This window comes from Schistocerca cancellata, chromosome 10 (assembly GCF_023864275.1).
Source record: "Schistocerca cancellata isolate TAMUIC-IGC-003103 chromosome 10, iqSchCanc2.1, whole genome shotgun sequence".
In the NCBI taxonomy this organism is placed as follows: Eukaryota; Metazoa; Arthropoda; class Insecta; order Orthoptera; family Acrididae; genus Schistocerca; species Schistocerca cancellata.
This window is the reverse complement of record NC_064635.1, coordinates 192,238,081-192,258,712: the sequence shown is the minus strand read 5'-3', so window position 1 is coordinate 192,258,712 and position 20,632 is coordinate 192,238,081. Positions and strand designations below refer to the sequence as shown.

At 46.0% G+C, this 20,632-nt stretch overlaps 1 protein-coding gene across 1 annotated transcript in view; it reads right to left on the bottom strand.

Annotated features, from left to right (window-relative positions):
* LOC126106500 (uncharacterized) overlaps positions 1-20,338 on the bottom strand; it is a 145,978-nt gene extending 125,640 nt beyond the window's left edge. Inside the window, exon 1 of the mRNA XM_049912819.1 lies at positions 20,179-20,338. Within this exon, the coding sequence (XP_049768776.1) occupies positions 20,179-20,337 (159 nt within the window). The 5' untranslated portion in view covers position 20,338. The remainder of the gene's footprint in view (positions 1-20,178) is intronic.
* Between the last annotated feature and the right edge of the window lie 294 nt (positions 20,339-20,632).

Sequence of the window (20,632 nt, the reverse complement as noted above, 5' to 3'; positions counted from 1 at the left end):
CTGGCATGTGAATTGTAGAAAGTCACTTGATACTTGCAACATGCACAGATTATCTTCATGTCACAAGCTAAACCAAAGTGCTTTGTTATCTCTAGTCCCACTCCTACACTTGAACACATTTTGCACAGAACACTTTCTTTCAGCACAGAAGACAATAATCATATAGTCAGTACTTCGTTAATATCATCACTGTCACTAACATATTCACTAAATCTGTCACTTCCACCAGTCAGCTTCTTGCTAGAAGATGTCACAGGGCTATGTCCGGCCATGTGTTGCTTAGCAGAAGAACGCACTGTTTCAGTAATTGTAGCATCGTAACTTGGTATTAGTGTTAATTTTCTTTTCCCTACATTCTTCCTCTTCTTATATACACGGTTACTAAAACGTGGCATCGTAACCAGAACAACGCTTTACACAAGAAGTATAATACTACCAACAACAGGCGCAACACTGAACTAATTCGAAACGGTAAACAGCAAAGAGACGATGTTCCGCGCTCTTAGCGCTTCATTTGTCACAGAAAACAATGCAGCCAACCCTTGCACACTCGCCGTATGCATAACATAAAGGCGCTGTATGCGTAACAGGCAGAGAAAATCCCAAGCAGTTCGCCAGGAAGTCACGAGAGGGTGTTAGATGCATTCAGCGGCCGCCCATTTCCTCTGCAAGCGTGGGGGAAAATGGTAATAACTTCACTTCTAGGGCGAGTAGAACAATAATTCAAAGTTTACATTAAAGAGGAATGTTCCAATAAATTATCGGTAGTAAAAAAAAAAAAAAAAAAAAAAAAAAAAAAAAAAAAAAAAAAAAAAAAAAGAAACGTAATTTTATGGATTTGACCACCTCCGGCTCCCCTTACACCCATTGACTCAAACACGTTTTCCACGGCTAGAAAAATATCCAAACCCGTGGTTGTGTCTTTTAATGGTATAAGGTCGAGAGGCGCGGCGGGCGGTCGGGCGGTCCGCGCGACCAGCTAGGCGGCACGGCTCGGCCACTACAACAACACACGAATTCGCCCGGGGCGCTGGCCGCGGGCGATCGCGGGCGCTAGCGCCCCAGGGGCACAGTTTGGACGAACCTGATCTAGACGCTACTACCTCTGTGGAGTGCACATGTCGCAAAATACTTGTCACCAGATCGTGTGGATTTGGTTAGCTCAGATCTTAAAATGATAGTACTCTGCTGTGGGACAGAATAATGATTTTTTTTAATCCCCATTGGAAACAGCATACGTTGAATAACGGTGGTATTGTACGAGGTGCATTCAAGTTCTAAGGCCTCCGATTTATTTTTCTAATTAACTACTCACCCTAAATCGATGAAACTGGCGTTACTTCTCGACGTAATCACCCTGCAGACGTACACATTTTTCACAACGCTGACGCCATGATTCCATGGCAGCGGCGAAGGCTTCTATAGGAGTCTGTTTTGATCACTGGAAAATCGCTGAGGCAATAACAGCACGGCTGGTGAATGTGCGGCCACGGAGAGTGCCTTTAATTATTGGAAAAAGCCAAAAGTCACTAGGAGCTAGGTTAGGTGAGTAGGGAGCATGAGGAATCACTTCAAAGTTGTTATCACGAAGAAACTGTTGCGTAACGTTAGCTCGATGTGCGGGTGCGTTGTCTTGGTGAAACAGCACACGCGCAGCCCTTCCCGGACGCTTTTGTTGCAGTGCAGGAAGGAATTTGTTCTTCAAAACATTTTTGTAGGATGCACCTGTTACCGTAGTGCCCTTTGGAACGCAATGGGTAAGGATTACGCCCTCGCTGTCCCAGAACATGGACACCATCATTTTTTCAGCACTGGCGGTTACCAGAAATTTTTTTGGTGGCCGTGAATCTGTGTGCTTCCATTGAGCTGACTGGCGCTTTGTTTCTGGATTGAAAAATGACATCCTCGTCTCATCCATTGTCACAACCGACGAAAAGAAAGTCCCATTCGTGCTGTCGTTGCGCGTCAACATTGCTCGGCAACATGCCACACGGGCAGCCGTGTGGTCATCCGTCAGCATTCGTGGCACCCACCTGGATGACACTTTTCGCATTTTCAGGTCGTCATGCAGGACTGTGTGCACAGAACCCACAGAAATGCCAACTCTGGAGGCGATCTATTCAACAGTCATTCGGCGATCCACCAAAACAATTCTGTCCACTTTCTCGATCATGTCGTCAGACCGGCTTGTGCGAGCCCGAGGTTGTTTCGGTCTGTTGTCACACGATGTTCTGCCTTCATTAAACTGTCGCACCCACGAACGCACTTTCGACACATCCGTAACTCCATCACCACATGTCTCCTTCAACTGTCGATGAATTTCAATTGGTTTCACAGCACGCAAATTCAGAAAACGAATGATTGCACGCTGTTCAAGTAAGGAAAACGTCGCCATTTTAAGTATTTAAAACAGTTCTCATTCTCGCTGCTGGCGGTAAAATTCCATCTGCCGTACGGTGCTGCCATCTCTGGGACGTATTGACAATGAACGCGGCCTCATTTTAAAACAATGCGCATGTTTCTATCTCTTTCCAGTCCGGAGAAAAAAAATCGGAGGCCTTAGCACTTGAATGCACCTCGTATGTCAATTCTATGTCTCTACACTGTGAACTTTCATATATGAATGGTGTGGGGTGTAGTGGCCCTCAACTATGTACCCTCAGACTCAGTTGAAATATTAAAAGTTCTGGCTGGTTTCGTTGTCTAGGGGCTGGGATACATAGTTGTCGCTTTACAAGCCAAATATGACGATGGTCACGTGCCCATTTCAGTATTAGTGGCCGACGTCACGGTGGTAAAAGTGGCTGCGGAGGCCCATCGTTAGGAGTGTTGGGTGCACTGTGCGCTCAGACACGTATTCTGCTCGGCATTGAAGTCTGATGTTGCTTCCGCCACAGTTCGCCACCTATCCTGTTTTACCAGTCTACGACATCCGACATCGGTAATTAGGAGTGGCCGCCCAACCCCCTGACGTCTGCACATGGTTTCACCTTGGTTTCGCCATGCTCTAGAAGACCGTAGCATTCCAAAGGATTGGAAAAGGGCACAGGTCATCGCCGTTTTCAAGAAGGGACGTCGAACACATGTGCAGAACTATAGACCTATATCTCTAACGTTGATCAGTTGTAGAATTTTTGAACACGTATTATTTTCGAGTATAATGACTTTTCTGGAGGTTAGAAATCTACTCTGTAGGAATCAGCATGGGTTTCGAAAAAGACGATCGTGTGAAACCCAGCTCGCGCTATTCGTCCACGAGACTCAGAGGGCCATAGACACAGGTTCCCAGGTAGATGCCGTGTTTCTTGACTTCCGGAAGGCGTTCGATACAGTTCCCCACAGTCGTTTAATGAACAAAGTAAGAGCATATCCACTGTCAGACCAATTGTGTAATTTGATTGAAGAGTTGCTAGATAACAGAACGCAGCATGTCATTCTCAATGGAGAGAAGTCTTCCGAAGTAAGAGTGATTTCAGGTGTGGCGCAGGGGAGTGTCGTAGGACCGTTGCTATTCACAATATACATAAATGACCTTGATGACATCGGAAGTTCACTGAGGCTTTTCGCGGATGATGCTGTGGTACATCGATAGGTTCTAACAATGGAAAATTGTACTGAAATGCAGGAGTATCTGCAGCGAATTGTCGCATGGTGCAGGGAATGGCAATCGAATCTCAATGTAGACAAGTTTAATGTGCTGCGAATACACAGAAAGATAGATCCTTTATCATTTAGCTACAATATAGCAGGTCAGCAACTGGAAGCAGTTAATTCCATAAATTATCTGAGAGTGCGCATTAGGAGTGATTTAAAATGGAATGATCATATAGTGTTGATCGTCGGTAAAGCAGATGCCAGACTGAGATTCATTGGAAGAATCCTAAGGAAATGCAAACTGAAAACAAAGGAAGTAGGTTACAGTACACTTGTTCGCCCACTGCTTGAATACTGCTCAGCAGTGTGGGATCCGTACCAGATAGGGTTGATAGAAGAGATAGAGAAGATCCAACGGAGAGCAGCGCGCTTCGTTACAGGATCATTTAGTAATCGCGAAAGCGTTACGGAGATGATAGATAAACTCCAGTGGAAGACTGCAGGAGAGACGCTCAGTAGCTCGGTACGGGTTTTTGTGGAAGTTTCGAGAACATACCTTCACCGAAGAGTCAAGCAGTGTCTTGCTGCCTGCTACGTACATCTCGAGAAGAGACCATGAGGATGAAATCAGAGAAATTAGAGCCCACACAGAGGCATACCGACAATCCTTCTTTCCACGAACAATACAGGACTGGAATAGAAGAGAGAACCGGTAGAGGTACTCAAGGTACCCTCCGCCACACACCGTCAGGTGGCTTGCGGAGTATGGATGTAGATGTAGATGTAGATGCGTTGAAGACACTCACAACAGCATTCCTCGAACACCCGAAGAGTCGTGCAGTTTCCGAAATGCCACCGGCGGTCACAATCTGCCATCGGTCAAAGTTAGATCGCGCGCCTTCCACATTCTTCTCGCTGACACTACATGCACCGTGCGTGCTGCTGTCGCCTGGACAGGTTTATACCGACCGTAGGTCGAGGGTCGTAATGATGTGGCTGATCAGTGTATGTGTCTGAAGTTGACATTTTATCTTCTCATACCGCTTACTATTTTCGCACAGAATGACATGCATTCTTAAACAAGATTTCAAAAGACTTTGGGCAGATGTGTCCGCCTCACCTTTCTCTTCCCTCGCCTTCAACATCCCGCGAATGGGAAGTCTGCGGTTGTCGCTCCCCTGTACAGTACTTGGCGGGCAGGCATTAGGGGGCATCAGTGGGGCGGGGCGAGTGACTAACAATAGATGCACGCGAAAGTTTGAAACCCGAACATTCAGATGGTCACAATTGCGTACTATCAGAATTATGGCCCAAATTTTGTGTGTGTGCGAATTCCTAAGGGACAAAAATGCTGAGGTCATCGGTCCCTAGACATACATACTACTTAAAATAAGCCGGCCGCGGTGGTCTCGCGGCTCTAGGCGCGCAGTCCGGAACCGCGGGACTGCTACGGTCGCAGGTTCGAATCCTGCCTCGGGCATGGATGTGTGTGATGTCCTTAGGTTAATTAGGTTTAAGTAGTTCTAAGTTCTAGGGGACTGATGACCACAGCAGTTAAGTCCCATAGTGCTCAGAGCCATTTTTGAACTTAAAATAACACTCCGCCCGGCGCCGAAATTTTCGCGTAGGGTCGATTGTTGGACCTGATATACGTTAATTGTGCTTCTTTCTCCTTAAAATATCAGGTCAACTTGGCGGTGTTTCCTTGTAAGTTAATTGTTTGACAGACAGCATAACAATAGTGGTCTGGAATTCAGTCCCATTTCCACAGAGCTCTTGCTAAAAAATCTTTAATAGCAGTCATGTGTGGTCCAGGTGTTACTTATCATTCCAGAACTGCTACATGTATTTGGCTAATATTCATCTCCAGAGTTTTTCAGGAGCTGACTTCTTTCTTCCTCTTCTTTGTTCCCACAATTTTCCACAGGCTACTATAGTTCAATTCTTTTAACTTGGCGGCTCGCTCATGCGCGCCCAGACGCGGGAGATTGCTGCGTTCCCAGTTACAAACGACGCACGCGCCAAGAGAAGCAGCGCCATAGCATAATTCGCAAACTTACGTTTAGGGTGAAGCGCGCAGTTTATGAAGTAAAGCCACCACGGCCGCATTAACCGTTTCGCTGCTACAGAGACGTGCTCCCCGCATTTTGTCATCACTGCACTGCTCGCCTGTGCAGACACGTGGTGTTCCGACTGCTTTGTCACACTTATCATTCGATTTCCAAAAAGTATTTGGCCCAAAACTTTGATTTTTACAGATCTTCTTGACTGATACCTTCCCCCCATAAATGACTTAATTTTGTTTCGATGTTCAATGCAGTTATTGTGCAACATTAAATGTAGTAAACCATTGCACGAAATTTTGAAGAGTTTGCAGAGGTAGAAGTCCATAGCGTATACTTTCCGTATGATCGATTTTAGTTGCCACAATGTTGAGAATGAAATGTGGACAAGATAACTAAATTTCATATAAAATTTACTGGATAACAATATCTCATTTAATTTAAGTACCAGACAGGTGTCGTATGTAATATTGAGAAATATTCTGTCTTTCGCGACTGTAATAAAACTTTTATTTATACTGTAAGTAGGCTGTTTATGTTTTCTTATCGGCAACGTTACGTAGCGCTCGGTATGACAATCACTGGCTGTGCTGTGTGCAGTCTGTGGCCAGTTGCTAGTTTGCATTGTTGTCTGCCATTGTAGTGTTGGGCAGCGGCAGCTGGATGTGAACAGCGTGTAGCGTTGCGCAGTTGGAGGTGAGCCGCCAGCAGTGGTGGATGTGGGGAGAGAGATGGCGGAGTTTTGAAATTTGTAAAACTGGATGTCATGAACTACTACATGTATTATGATGTTAAGGTAAATACATTGTTTGTTCTCTATCAAAATCTTTCAATTGCTAACTATGCCTATCAGTAGTTAGTGCCTTCCGTAGTTTGAATCTTTTATTTAGCTGGCAGTAGTGGCGCTCGCTGTATTGCTGTAGTTCGAGTAACGAAGATTTTTGGTGAGGTAAGTGATTTGTGAAAGGTACAGGTTAATGTTAGTCAGGGCCATTCCTTTGTAGGGATTTCTGAAAGTCAGATTGCGTTGCGCTAAAAAATATTGTGTCAGTTTAAGCACAGTCTTGTATAAATTGTTCTAAGGGGATGTTTCAATACCAGAGTCATTTCTGAACTATGGACGTAATAAAACACAGAAACTAAAATATATTGTGAGTGAGGCGCAGTGCGCAAACAATTTGTGTTTGTCGCAACAGACCGCAAATACTTGCCATAACATAGATCAGTCGACGAAAACATTGAGTATGATGTTGCCAAAGCAGCGAAGCAAAGAACTGCGTCAGACAATCAAGTAGCTCGGCAACGTACGAGCCGAAATTCTGCTCTAAATAATACTTTTAATACTGTCGCAAAAGAATATATCTCAATATGAGTAGTAAAACAGCGCCTGCGTAAGAGAAGATATACAAACAAAACAGATAACATGAATATTGTATGTGTGCCTTTTCATTGTTTTTAATTGCTGTGAAAAGAAATGTTGGAGGACAAAATTAGAAAAACCGAAAACTTATTATGATTATAATAAAGAGACAAAGCACTAGAAATTTCAAAAAATTACATTCAAACGAATAAAATTCGTGAAGTAAGACACTTCGATATTGCTTTTAAATAAAGAAAATATTAAGCACCGAACAAGGTTTGAACGTAGAACCTTCCGCCTAGCCATTACGCTAACGCAGCTCGTCATTGAACAAACTCTAAAATATCACGCATTATACCGGCAAACACTGTTGGTATGACTATGAATTACTCACGTTTCGTCGAAGTACGATAGGAAATAAACAATTACTGCTGTTCTTTATTGCGAAAATGCGGTTCGTGAGAATCATACAAACACCTTTCCTTGCTATCGCCTGAATTAGGAGGCTTATTGCTTGTTTGGTTTAATCAATTAATAGAATATGAAGCAATTGGTATAAAGAATGCTTTTTCCAAACTTTCTATAAAAGAAAGTCTGCTATCAAGACATTGCTTTTGTTCAATTACTTTATTTATGACTGAACGTTTCTAAAACTGGAGACACTTGTCTGTGCTCTGCACTGCAGTCGAGCTCTGACAACGTCGTTCTCTGTTCATTGGCTAACTGTGTTTTGTGACGTCATATGCGCAGAACGAACCTAAACTCGGCCGCCGTCGTAAATGACGTGCACTATAGATATCTATTTAAACGAGGAGCATTCAAGAAGTAATGCAACACGTTCTTTTCTAGGCTAATTTCGGTTGAAAAAATGCTGAATAGTGGGATACCTCGGAGTATTCCCATATCGGCCCCTATAATTCCAAGACGTTCCAGTACGTGGCGGCGCTATACATAGCCTTCAAAATGGCGTCTGTTATGGAGGTGCGTTCCAAGTAGAAAGCTGTCACAGAATGTGATTTTGCGGAAAACAGGAGCATCGCAGATATCAACAGGAGCTTGCAGAGTGTCTATGCATACCTGACAGTGACCGAAAGGTCAAGGCACATCTCACCATCACAACAAGATCGAGCAAGTCTGTCCGACCACACACCTGTGACCGCTGCAGTGTTGGAACGTGCGGACACTCTCATTCGAGGTGATCGACGGATCACAATGGAACACCCCGCTGCTCACCTGGACTTCTCTGTTGGTAGTGACGACACACACGTCCACCAGTTGGGTGTGTGCCTCGCTGCCTAATAAAGACCATAAACAACAACAAAGGACCATCTGCGCGGAATTGCTTGCGCGTTATGAGACTGACTGTGATAATTTTTTTGTCGAGCACGGTCACAGGTGTAAATCCAAACCGCAACAAAACGGCAGTCAGTGTAGTGGGGCCACACCATCACTCCTCCGAAGAAGAAGAAGTTCAAAGCCGTTCCCTGAGCCGGTGATGTCGGGGCCCTTCTGGGAGGTTACTCTGATGTCTTCCCTCATGGTGCAACGACCAACTCTGATGTGTACTGTACTATTCTCAGGAAATTAAGGGAATGACTTCAGCATGTCCACCGCCAAAAAAAATTGGAGATGGACGTTTCTTTCACCGTGACAACGCAAGGCCTCACGCATCTATGCGCACCTGAGAGGAGCTGACGAGACGTCACTGAACTGTTGTTCCCCATCCGCTCTACAGCCCGGATCTCGCAACGTCCGACTTCCATCTGTTTGGCCCAATGAAGGATGCACCCGCGGGGAAGCAGCACTTGGATGATGAGGAGGTTCCTGATGCAGCAAGACACTGGCCGCGACGTCGACCTGTCATGTGCTACCATGCAGGCATACAGGTCTTCCTAGTAAGGTGAAGAAACCCCGTCGAACTGAACGGAGACTATGTTGAAAAGTAGAAGAGTGGGGAACAATATAATAAACTGAAATCGTGAATGAAACCAACCTGCTTTCAGAAAAAAAGGTTGCATTACTTATTGAATACCACTCGTAGAAAAATGCTTTAGAAACATTGAAATTTACGCCAAAACTGTGGTGCAGAAGAAATTAGTACCGTTTGTAACGTAGTGAACGAAAATACGTTCTTTGAGTAGCATGAGGTCAAGAAGGTAACAGACTGAAACGCACTCTCGATTACAATGAAGCGCCAAAGAAATGGGTATTCGGATACAGAGATGTGTAAACGGGCAGAATATGGCGCTGCGACAGGCAATGCCTATATAAGACAACAAGTGTCTGGCACAGTTGTTAGATCAGTTACTGCTGCTGCAATGGCAGGTTACAAAGATTGAAGTGACTTTGAACGTCGTGTTATCGTGGACGAGCGAGCGTTGGGACTTAGCATCACCGAGGTAACGATGAAGTGGTGATTTTCTAGTTCGACCATTTCACGAGCGTACCGCGAATATCAGCAATCCGATGTGAATTTCAAAATTTTCCAGGCGAATTGACCAAACAAATTTCGGGCTTGTAATGGAGTATGAGAAAACAATGGTTTTGTCCAAAGCAACGTCTTTCTGGGACTCCATTATTAAAGAATCCGTAGAAATACGACTGGCGGAAAATCTGTTAAACCATGACAGCGGCTACCAGCTGGACAGTGCATGGAATCCCATCATCTCCACGATTTGCTTAAATCGAAGACGACAGAGTGCGTCGACGGCCGCGGCAAACAGCAACGCAGAGGTTCGCCTGAGTTCCGCTCTTCCACCAGCGAGGGCGCTGCTGGATGGCAGTGTGGTTCATCTATCAAGTCTTCGACGCATGCGCAGATTAGTTACAGTACGCTATATATTGCGGAACAGAGGACCTTTCTGTCCCCTCACCCCCTGGTTGCTCCTCTCCTCTCCCATCCCCACCCCCTGCCACGTCTTCACCGTTGTGTCCCCCCTACCCTCCATCTCTACACCCTACATCTCCTTTCCCAAGGTGGCTTCCATCAACTCCCCCTCCCGGACGATGCCCTCTCTCCCACCATTTATCCTTCCTATCAACTCTGATCCTCACTCCCCCTCCTTTCCTCTGTCCTTTCCCTGGGCTCCCTCTTCCCCCCCCCCTTCCGTCCTGTTTTCTCCCCACTAACCCTCTCCCTCCCTCCCTTCTCCCCCCCAAGTCCTTTTGTATTCCCCTCCTCTGCCTACCCCACTCCCTGTCATGTCTGCCCCCCACCCCTCTTATGGGTCCTCATCCTCCATCAGCTCCTTTCCCGGCTCCCCCCTTTGCTTTTACTCTCCTTTCCCCCCCTTTTTTTTTGTTTTCCCATCTTCTGTCCAGTTTCCCCCCACCTGCTCTCGACTGTGGTATGTCACATTTGCCAACTTTTTAGTGCAGTGTTCCAGTGACTATTCAGTGTTGTTCGTCTTTCTCGTGTTGCGAACAGAAACCATGCTGTCGCTAGGTGTGAATTTTATGTCTTTTGCGAACAGAATCCAGACTGTCGCCGTGTTTTTTAATTGTCTGTCTATTGTTTTACCTGGCTGCTTCGTATGGTTTTTATTAGCATCATCATCCCTCTGTTCTTTGTTTTAAGTTGCACGATTTCTTTTCGCCATGTTACTCTTTAAGTCTCCGATTTTATCGCCTGTTTTTTATTATTTATTCTCTCGATATTTCTCACAAAGTCTGTAGCCTGAAGAGCGGCACACTACGCTGCTGGCAGCCCACCCCCTTCGGGGGGAATTGAAATTCAATAAAGAAAAAAAGAAAAAAAAACCTTTCTGCCAGTCTGCGACGGCTCACCTGAAGATGACTGGCAGGTGCCCAGTTGAAATATCGTGCGAAGTATTGAACGACGACCGGCTGCAAACCCGAAATTTGTTTGATCAGGAATCCGGTAAAGCCATCAACAAGTGTCAGCGTGCGAAGCAGTCAACGATACGTCATCGATACGGGCTTTCGGACCCGAAGGCCCACTCGTGTACCCTTGATGACTATACGACCACAAAGCTTTACGCCTCGCCTCGACCCGTCAACACCGACATTGGGCTGTTGATGACTGGAAACATGTTGCCTGGTCGGACGAGTCTAGTTTCAAATTGTATCTAGCGGATGGACGTTTACAGGTATGGAGACAACCTCATCAATTCGTGGACCCTGAACGTCAGCATCAGACTGTTCAAGCTGGTGAAGCCTCTGCAATGGTGTGGGGCCTCTGCAGCTGGAGTGATAGGAGACCTGCGATACGTCTAGGTACGACTCGGACAGGTGGCGCGTACGTAGCATCCTGTTTGATCACGACCATCCCCGTCCGCTGCCGGTAGATGAGTGGTCACCGCGACAGAATGTCAGTCCTAAGTGCCTGGGCTCGATTCCCGGCTGGGTCGGAGATTTTCTCCGCTCAGGGACTGGGTGTTGTGTTGTCCTAATCATCATCATTTCATCCCCATCGACGCGCGAGTCGCCAGATTGGCGTCAAATCGAAAGACTTGCACCCGGCGAATGGTCTACCCGACGGGAGGCCCTAGTCACACGACATTTTATTTTTACCACCATCCCCATTTATGTCCATTGTGAAATACGAAGGACTTGTGCAACGCCAACAGAACAATGCGACACCCTCAAGTCCGGGACTGCTTGGTAGTGGCTCGAGGGACACAGTTCTGAGTTTAAACACTTACACTGGCCACCATACTCCCCAGACATGAACATTATTGAGCATATCAGAGATGCCTTCCAACGCGCTGTTCAGAAGAGATCTCCACACTGCCGTACTCTTACGGATTTATGGACAGCCCTCCAGGAGTCATGGTGTGAATTCCCTCCAGCACTACTTCAGACATTAGTCGAGTCCATGTCACGTCGCGGTACTTCTGGTTGCTCGAGGGGGTCCCACGCGATGTTAGGCAGGTGTACGTTTCTTTGGCTCTTCAGTGTACATTTTAATGCTCTGCTAGATTTGCGAAGGACTATAATAAATCGCCTCGTAAGAATTAAGTTGTAAATTTTTTTGTCTTTTTGCAGGTACAATTCTGAAGTAATGGTAAGCATTGGAATTCCCTCGCCACAGAGCCGCAGCACGGCGATACAGGGATCACAAGACAATGGCTCAGCCAGTGTCTGCACTGGGTAACTCATGTCGAGAGGAACGTATGCGCAAGCGGCGTGGGACTGCTCATATATGTAAAGGTAGCGATGGCTGCCGGTTGCATAAAGGACTGAACAGAAAAATCAGAAGTGGAATTTACATTTTGTTGGGCTTAGGAAGAGTTACGACTCCGTCGGCCCACAAAAAAGTCCTTCGCGAATTAAGACCAGACAATGAAGAAGCGTATAAAAACCTAAAATATCTGAGAGACAACGTCCGGAGCGATCTAAAGTAGAAACTGATAACAGGGAAAGTGCGAGAGGGTGCTGAAAAGTAATGACTCTGAATTTTTCATATGAAAATTCACAGAGCTTTTTAATTAGAACGAACGTTATTAATTTTTTACACCTTTATTCGTCGCCTCCCCATATTTATAACTCACCATGGTCACGCTGGTGACGAACACATTTCTCCCAGCGTGAGATCAGTTTGTTGATACCGTCACTGTAGAATGTTTGTTATTTTTGACGTTTGTGAAAGAACTCTTCGAATTCGTGCATTCTGTTTTCTGAGTGTGTGTCGGTCTTGCACCGAAATACATACGCTATGCACCGCCACGTTACATGTTACAATTCGGTGCCCTCTAGCGGCAGTGAGCTACAAATATGAAGACAACAAGAATGAAGATGTAGAATGTTAATTAAGTTTGTTTCAATTAAAAATCTTTGAGAATTTACACGCAAAAAATTAGGAGGTGTTGCTTTTCAGCACTGCCTCGTAGATGAGAGACAGAAAATCACTGCAACAGTCCTAAGTAAATGGAATTCACTAACGAAGGGGTATGTTAAAAAACCTTGATTTGCAGCCTTTGCAACTGGTCGTCAATCTGGGTCAGTTACGAGGTACAATGAATGGAGGAGTTTCGTCACCGGTTCGTTATAAAGCGAGACTGCGTCAAGGAAAGGCCACCCCTCTTATGGGTCCTCATCCTCCATCAGCTCCTTTCCCGGTTTCCCCCTTCGCTTTTACTCTCCTTTGCCCCCTTTTTTTGTTTTCCCATCTTCTGTCCAGTTTCCCCCCACCTGCTCTCGACTGTGGTATGTCACATTTGCCAACTTTTTAGTGCAGTGTTCCAGTGACTATTCAGTGTTGTTTGTCTTTCTCGTGTTGCGAACAGAAACCATGCTGTCGCTAGGTGTGAATTTTATGTCTTTTGCGAACAGAATCCAGACTGTCGCCGTGTTTTTTAATTGTCTGTCTATTGTTTTCCCTGTCTGCTTCGTATGTATTTTATTAGCATCATCATCCCTCTGTTGTTTGTTTTAAGTTCCACGATTTCTTTTCGCCATGTTACTCTTTAAGTCTCCGATTTTATCGCCTGTTTTTAACTATTTATTCTCTAGAACTTTTTCACAAAATCTGTAGGCTGAAGAGCGGCATGCTAAGCTGCTGCCAGCCTGCCTCCTTCGGGGGGAATTGAAATTCAATAAAAGAAAAAAAAAAAGGAAAGGCTCATTAAATTCCAGTGACTGAAATTTCAAGAGAGACGTGGTGTTTCACCGAGAGCTCCACGCACCAGATTCTAATCTGCGAATAGACACTGATTTCAGCTGTTTGTTTCAAGAAAATTTGTGGCAACCGGGACTCGAACCCGAATTTTCCGTTTATCGAAAGTGGTCTCCCACACCAATTCGGCTATCCGAGTGCGCCTCCAGAAACGACCGAACTCCCATACTGTGCGCCTGCTGGCGTATGTTTCCCTGTGAATATACCTGAAGAAAGGACTTAATATTGTCCTGTAATATGTGAAAAAATTGTCCTGTAATATGTGAAAAACACTGACGTTTTTACATGTGAAATGCCATCGAGTGAAAAGGACAAAGACAATAAGCACGATTTATTATCTGTGTAAGCAATGATTAAAAAACAGTATAAATACTCTTTTAATTTTAATTTGTCTGATAAAAAAGATGACATTCTGCCTTTTTCGAATACTATCGCTGACCTAGCAAATCGCGCTCTTTCTCCGTTCCATATTAAGATGTCTACAATAAGAGTAATAATTGTAAATTTATCTAAATCGTTTTCAGAATACAAAATGTTATTTGTTACTACTGAAACCATCTTTTATTTATAGAAGAATTGTCTCTTTTCCTTCAGTATTAAAAGTTTTATTAGTTACGATCTTCTTATTGTTATCCCCCATTACGGCCTGTACAACTACTTTTGGTAATTACGGCTCTTCTAGTGCAGATATTATTGAGATAACTTCTTCAGTTTATGCATTTGTGAAAGTATTAAAGTACCTCGGTCATTATTTTCATTTTCTGGCGCAAAGTTTGGAGTACTGCGCCACAAATGCCTACTACATTATTTTTCACGTAGGCGCCATTACAGAAAAAGCTATAGCTACATATGCCTTCATGCGATTAAAGTTAACAAACCAGTGTGTTACTAATAAGCATACATACATACATACGAACGCTAAAGTTTAAATCCCTGAGACCAAAAGAGGTCATATGTTGTTTTTCCTCCTGTGCGCAATAGCATATCTGCACAATAATGTGACTTCAATTTACGGAAATAATTACAATCAGCTATTTAGCAGACCAAAGTGCCGGGTGTAATAATTCTGAGTTAACATTTTTAATGTTTAAAAGGTTGTTAGAAATTCTGTGATAAAAGTAATTAACCATTATCTGTTTAAAAGACGTTTTCATACAACACGTTACAATTACACTACACACTGATGATTCATTCACACAAAACACAATACTTCATATGGCCACAGCCATTATGCACACACAGTTCATGATTCCCGCAGGGCAGACAAAAATGTTATCTTCATTTTAGCCCGTCGTGGCGTGGATCGATGATTGGTGATTGTGACAGAGGGGTGTGACTATGTGACATAAGGAAGTGTGACTGGATCATGGATCCGATAGTCCAAGTTGTTAAGGCGACAGCTCGCGAAAGCGGGATATCCAGATTCAAATCCCGTTACGGCACAAATTTTCATGTCTGAAAATACCCCAATATGACTTCGTATTTATAGTCCCTTATTCACCTCACCAGAATTCCTGTTGCTCCTGCCACCGAACTTCAGCAATTCCAGTTGTATGTAACTTCCATCTATCGAATTTTCTTTTTATATTTTCTAAGCTACCTCTCACCACCGTTGTGGTTGCATTTACCGTAAGGCTGTCTGTATGACTGAGGCACACAGGCCATTCCACCGATGGCAAGGTACATGCCGGCCGAAGTGGCCGTGCGGTTAAAGGCGCTGCAGTCTGGAACCGCAAGACCGCTACGGTCGCAGGTTCGAATCCTGCCTCGGGCATGGATGTGTGTGATGTCCTTAGGTTAGTTAGGTTTAACTAGTTCTAAGTTCTAGGGGACTAATGACCTCAGCAGTTGAGTCCCATAGTGCTCAGAGCCTACAAGGTACATGATTGGTGGGGGCGCTACAGATACATTTGAACTGTGTATAATACTTTTTTATAGACTGAAGAAGCTAGTGAAAATTTGTACCAAATCTGGGAATCGAACCCAGGTCTCCTCCTTATTAGGCAGGTATGTTACCAATTGTTCCACCTTGGCACAGCGATTCACACAACTGTCATGACCCAGCCTACTTTAAATTTAAAGCACACTGGGGTGTCAGTGAGAATTTGGATCGAGGAGAGAGGGTGCCAGGGTCATCCGTGCAGTCGTGTGAACCACTGTATCTAGCTGGCTCAATGGCTAACGCACCTGGCTATAAGCAGGAGGCTTGTGTTCGATTTCCGGTCTCGGTACAAATTTTCACTCTCCGCTTCAGTCTATATACATAAAGTAATATCTGTATGAGACCAGTAAAGTCTTTGAAACTGTGTCATTTCATGTGTGTTCAAATACGTGTGAGATATGTTAAATACAATATGCGATCGAAAGTATCCAGATACCTGGCTGAAAATGACTTACTAGTTCGTGGCGCCCTCCATCGGTAATGCTGGAATTCAATACGGTGTTGCCCACCCTTACGCTTGATGACAGCTTCCACTCTCGCAGGCATACGTTCCATCAGGTGCTGGAAGTTTTCTTGGGGAATCGCAGCCCATTCTTCACGGAGTGCTGCACTGAGGTGAGTGCCGGTGAGGCCTGACCCGAAGTAGGCGTTTCAAAACATCGCAAAGGTGTCCTGCCGGATTAGGGGGGCCTCTGTGCAGGCCAGTCCATTACAGGGATGTTATTGTCGCGTAACCACTCCGCCACAGGCCGTGCGTTATGAGCAGGTGCTCGATTCTGTTGTAAGATTCACTCGCCATCCCCGAATTGTTCTTCAACGGTGGGAAGCAAGAGGGTGCTTAAAACAATGTAGACCTTTGCTGTTATAGTGCCACGCAGAGCAACAAGGGGTGCAAGCTCCGTCCATGAAGAACACGACCACACCGTAACACCACCGCCTCGGTATTTTACTGTTGATACTACACATTCTGGCAAATGAGGTTCACCGGGCATTTGCCATACCTACACCCTGCCATCGGATCGCCACATTGTGTACCGTGATTCGTCACTCCACATAACGTTTTTCTCCTGTTCAGTTGCAGAATGTTTACGCTACTTACACCAAGGGAGACGTCGTATGATATTTACGCTGGTGTGATGTGTTGCTTATGAGCAGCCGCTCAACCATTAAATCCAAGTTCTCTCACCTCCCGCCTAACTGTCATAGTACATGCAGTGGATCCTGATGCAGTTTGGAATTCCTGTGTGATGGTCTGGATAGATGCGTATTACACATTACGACCCTCTTCAACTGTCGGTGGTCTCTGTCAGTCAACAGACGAGGTCGGCCTGTACGCTTTTGTGCTTTACGTGTCCCTTTACGTTTCCACTTCACTATCTCATCGAAAGTAGTGGATCTAGGGATGTTGAAGAGTGTGAAAATCTCGTGTACAGATGTATGAAACAAGTGACACCCAATCACGTGACCACGCTCGAAGTCCGCGAGTGCCACGGAGCGCACGTTCTGCTCCATCACGATGTCTAATGACTACTGAGGTCGCTGATATGGACTATCTGGCAGTAGGTGGCAGCACAATGCACCTAACATGAAAAACGCATGGTTCTGCAGGTGTAGGGCTACTATTGATCACATAGAGTGTATGTGACATGTGCATACATTAGCAGAGCCATGGGTAAAAGGTTTCTCCTTAATCTTATAGAGGGAGATGTAGAGGGTAAAATATGTAGAGGTAGACAGACATTGGAATACATTCAGAGAATAACTGAGAATGTAGGTTGAAAGTGGTACTGTGAGGTGGGAAGTATGACAAGGAAGATGAATACGTGGCGGGCCAGATCAAATTAGTCAGAAGATTGATGTAAAAAATTCAACAAGAAGAAACCTGCCCTGGACAGATTTCAGCCAAAATTGGAACACTTACTACATACTGTCTGAAAAGAAATACGATGTAGTTAAGAACGAGTAGCGTCCTCTTGGGGTAGGGCTGATAACGTGGAGAAGACATGGATAAACAGAGGCAGGAGAAGGTGATGAGCAGAGAGATGAGGGAGCAGGAGATGAACAAAGAAATAAGAGAGGAGCTGGATAGAGCGAGGAGGAAGAGGAGGAGATGGTCAGGGGAAAGAGGAGATGGACAGAGAGAGAGTTGGGGGAGGAGGAGATGAATACAGAGAGTGGGAGCAGTTGGACCAAGAGAGAGCAAAGAGTAGGAGATGGGCAGAGAGAGGGCAGAAGGAGTAATAGAAGATTGGAATAAAGGCATAGGTGGGTACTCATGAAGTCTTTATTAAAAAGAAAACTGGATCACTATTGACATGTATTAATGTATCCTACATGACGTGAAAAGAAATAAAATGTGTATAATTACAACGTTAAAATAAGAAATACATAGTAAATAGTAAACGCTTCCTTGTGGTGTGCCTTGCAAACTTCAGCAAAGCACATTGTAAATGAAATTTTTAACTGAAAGTTATTTTAGGAAAATTTACGTATATTTCTTGCGCCAGGCTACCGGCAGCTGTGTTAAAATTACTATGAATGTTCTGTCCTTAAGAGCGCTCGGATTTCTTCAAATCTACAGGGTCGCATTTTTTGTACCGCTTTTGGAAGCTAAGCCTCGACACTGACATACAGGTACAAAAGCCAGCCCGGCTAGCCACGCAGTCTAACGCACTGCTTCCCAAGCGCGAAGGCGTGCCAGTCCCCGGCACGAATCCGCCCGGCGGATTAGTATCGAGGTCCGCTGTGCCGGTTAGCCTGTGGATGGTTTTTAAGGCGGTTTTCCATCTGCCTCGGCGAATGCGAACTGGTTCCCCCCCCTTATTCCGTCTCAGTTACACTATGTCGGAGATTGCTGCACAAACACAGTCTCCACGTACTTGTGCACAATAATTAATCTACCACACAAGCATTAGGTGCTAAACTCGTCTGGTATCAGACATTCCCAGAGGGGTCCACTGGGGACCGAATCGCTCAATAACCCTGGGTGTGGGGCGGCGGTGGGGTGGGTGGACTGCTGTGGCCTGTTATGGGCTTGCGAACCACGGAGGACTACTACTGGAGGAAGCCTCTCCGTTGTTTTCAGGTCCCCGGTTTAGTAGACACATGCATACATACATACACTACTGGCCATTAAAATTGCTACACCAAGAAGAAATGCAGATGATAAACGGGTATTCATTGGACAAATATATTATACTAGAACTGACATGTGATTACATTTTCACGCAATTTGGGTGCATAGATCCTGAGCAATCAGTACCCAGAACAACTACCTCTGGCCCTAATAACGGCCTTGATACGCCTGGGCGTTGAGTCAAACAGATGGCGTGTACAGGTACAGCTGCCCATGTAGCTTCAACACAATACCGCAGTTCATCAAGAATAGTGACTGGCGTATTGTGACGAGCCAGTTGTTCAGCCACTGTTGACCAGACGTTTTCAATTGGCGAGAGATCTGGAGAATGTGCTGGCCAGGGCAGCAGTCGAACATTTTCTGTATCGAGAAAGGCCCATACAGGACCTGCAACATGAGGTCGTGCATTATCGTGCTGGGTTTCGCAGGGATCGAATGAAGGGTAGAGCCACGGGTCGTAACACATCTGAAATGTAACGTCCACTGTTCAAAGTGCCGTCAATGCAAACAAGAGGTGACCGAGACGTGTAACCAATGGCACCCCATACCAACATGCCAGGTGACACGCCAGTACGGCGATGACGAATACATGCTTCCAGTGTCCGATAACCGCGATGTCGCCAAACACGGATGCGACCATGATGATGCTGTAAGCAGAACCTGGATTCATCCGAAAAAATGACTTTTTGCCATTCGTGCACCCAGTTTCGTCGTTGAGTACACCATCGCAAGCGCTCCTGTCTATCATGCAGCATCAAGGGTAACCGCAGCCACAGTCTCCCAGCTGATAGTCCATGCTGCTGCGAACGTCGTCGAAGTGTTCCTGCAGATGGTTGTTGTCCTGCAAACGTTCCCATCTGTTGACTCAGGGATCTAGACGTGGCTGCACGATCCGTTACTGCCATGCGGATAAGATGCCTGTCATCTCGACTGCTAGTGATACGAGGCTGTTGGGATCCAGCACGGCGTTCCGTACTACCCTCCTGAACCCACCGATTCCATAATCTGCTAACAGTCATTGGATGTCGATCAACGCAAGCAGCAATGTCGCGATACGATAAACCGCAATCGCGATAGGCTACAATCCGACCTTTATCGAAGTCGGAAATGTGATGGTACGCATTTCGCCTCCTTACACGAGGCATCACATCAACGTTTTACCAGGCAACGCTGGTCAACTGCATGAGAAATCGGTTGGAACCTTTCCTCATGCCCATGTTGTAGGTGTCGCCACCGGCGGCAACCTCGTGTGAATGCTCTGAAAAGCTAATCATTTACATATCACAGCATCTTCTTCCTGTCGGTTAAATTTTGTGTGTGTAGCATGTCATCTACGTGGTGTAGCAACTTTAATGGCCGATAGCGTAGGTACAGTGAAACTGGCAGAGGAGGTGGCTGTAAGGTCGCCTTGTAAAAGAGATAAAACGTGCCGGCGAGGCGGCTCACCATGTCGAGGCTGTAGTGGACGCTGGAGACGTTGGCGCAGTGCGGCTCGCTCGAGTTGGCGACGGGATCCAGCAGCAAAGGGCCGCCGCCAACGCCGGCCGCCCCCGCGCCTCCCATGCGCACCTCGGAGCCGGCCCGGCCACCGCCCCCGGCGCGCATGGCGGGCGCCGCCGCCATCAGCGCCAGCCGGGCCCCCGCCGCCCCAGCGAGGCGCGCCGCCGCCACCGCCCGCGCCGCCACCGCTGCCCTCGCCGCCGCCATCACCGCCGCCCTCGACAGCGTCGGCCGCGGGGCTTCCCCCACCTCTCCAGTCACCTGCCGCGATAACAAAGGAAGAAAAACGTAAACTGCTGTGGCCTTCTCCACCAGACATCACAGCGCCCGGAGCATCAGCAACCAAACTGGCAGCCTGCAGCCGCGGGTTGCCTGCTTCGCAGGCACACCGAAGCACTAC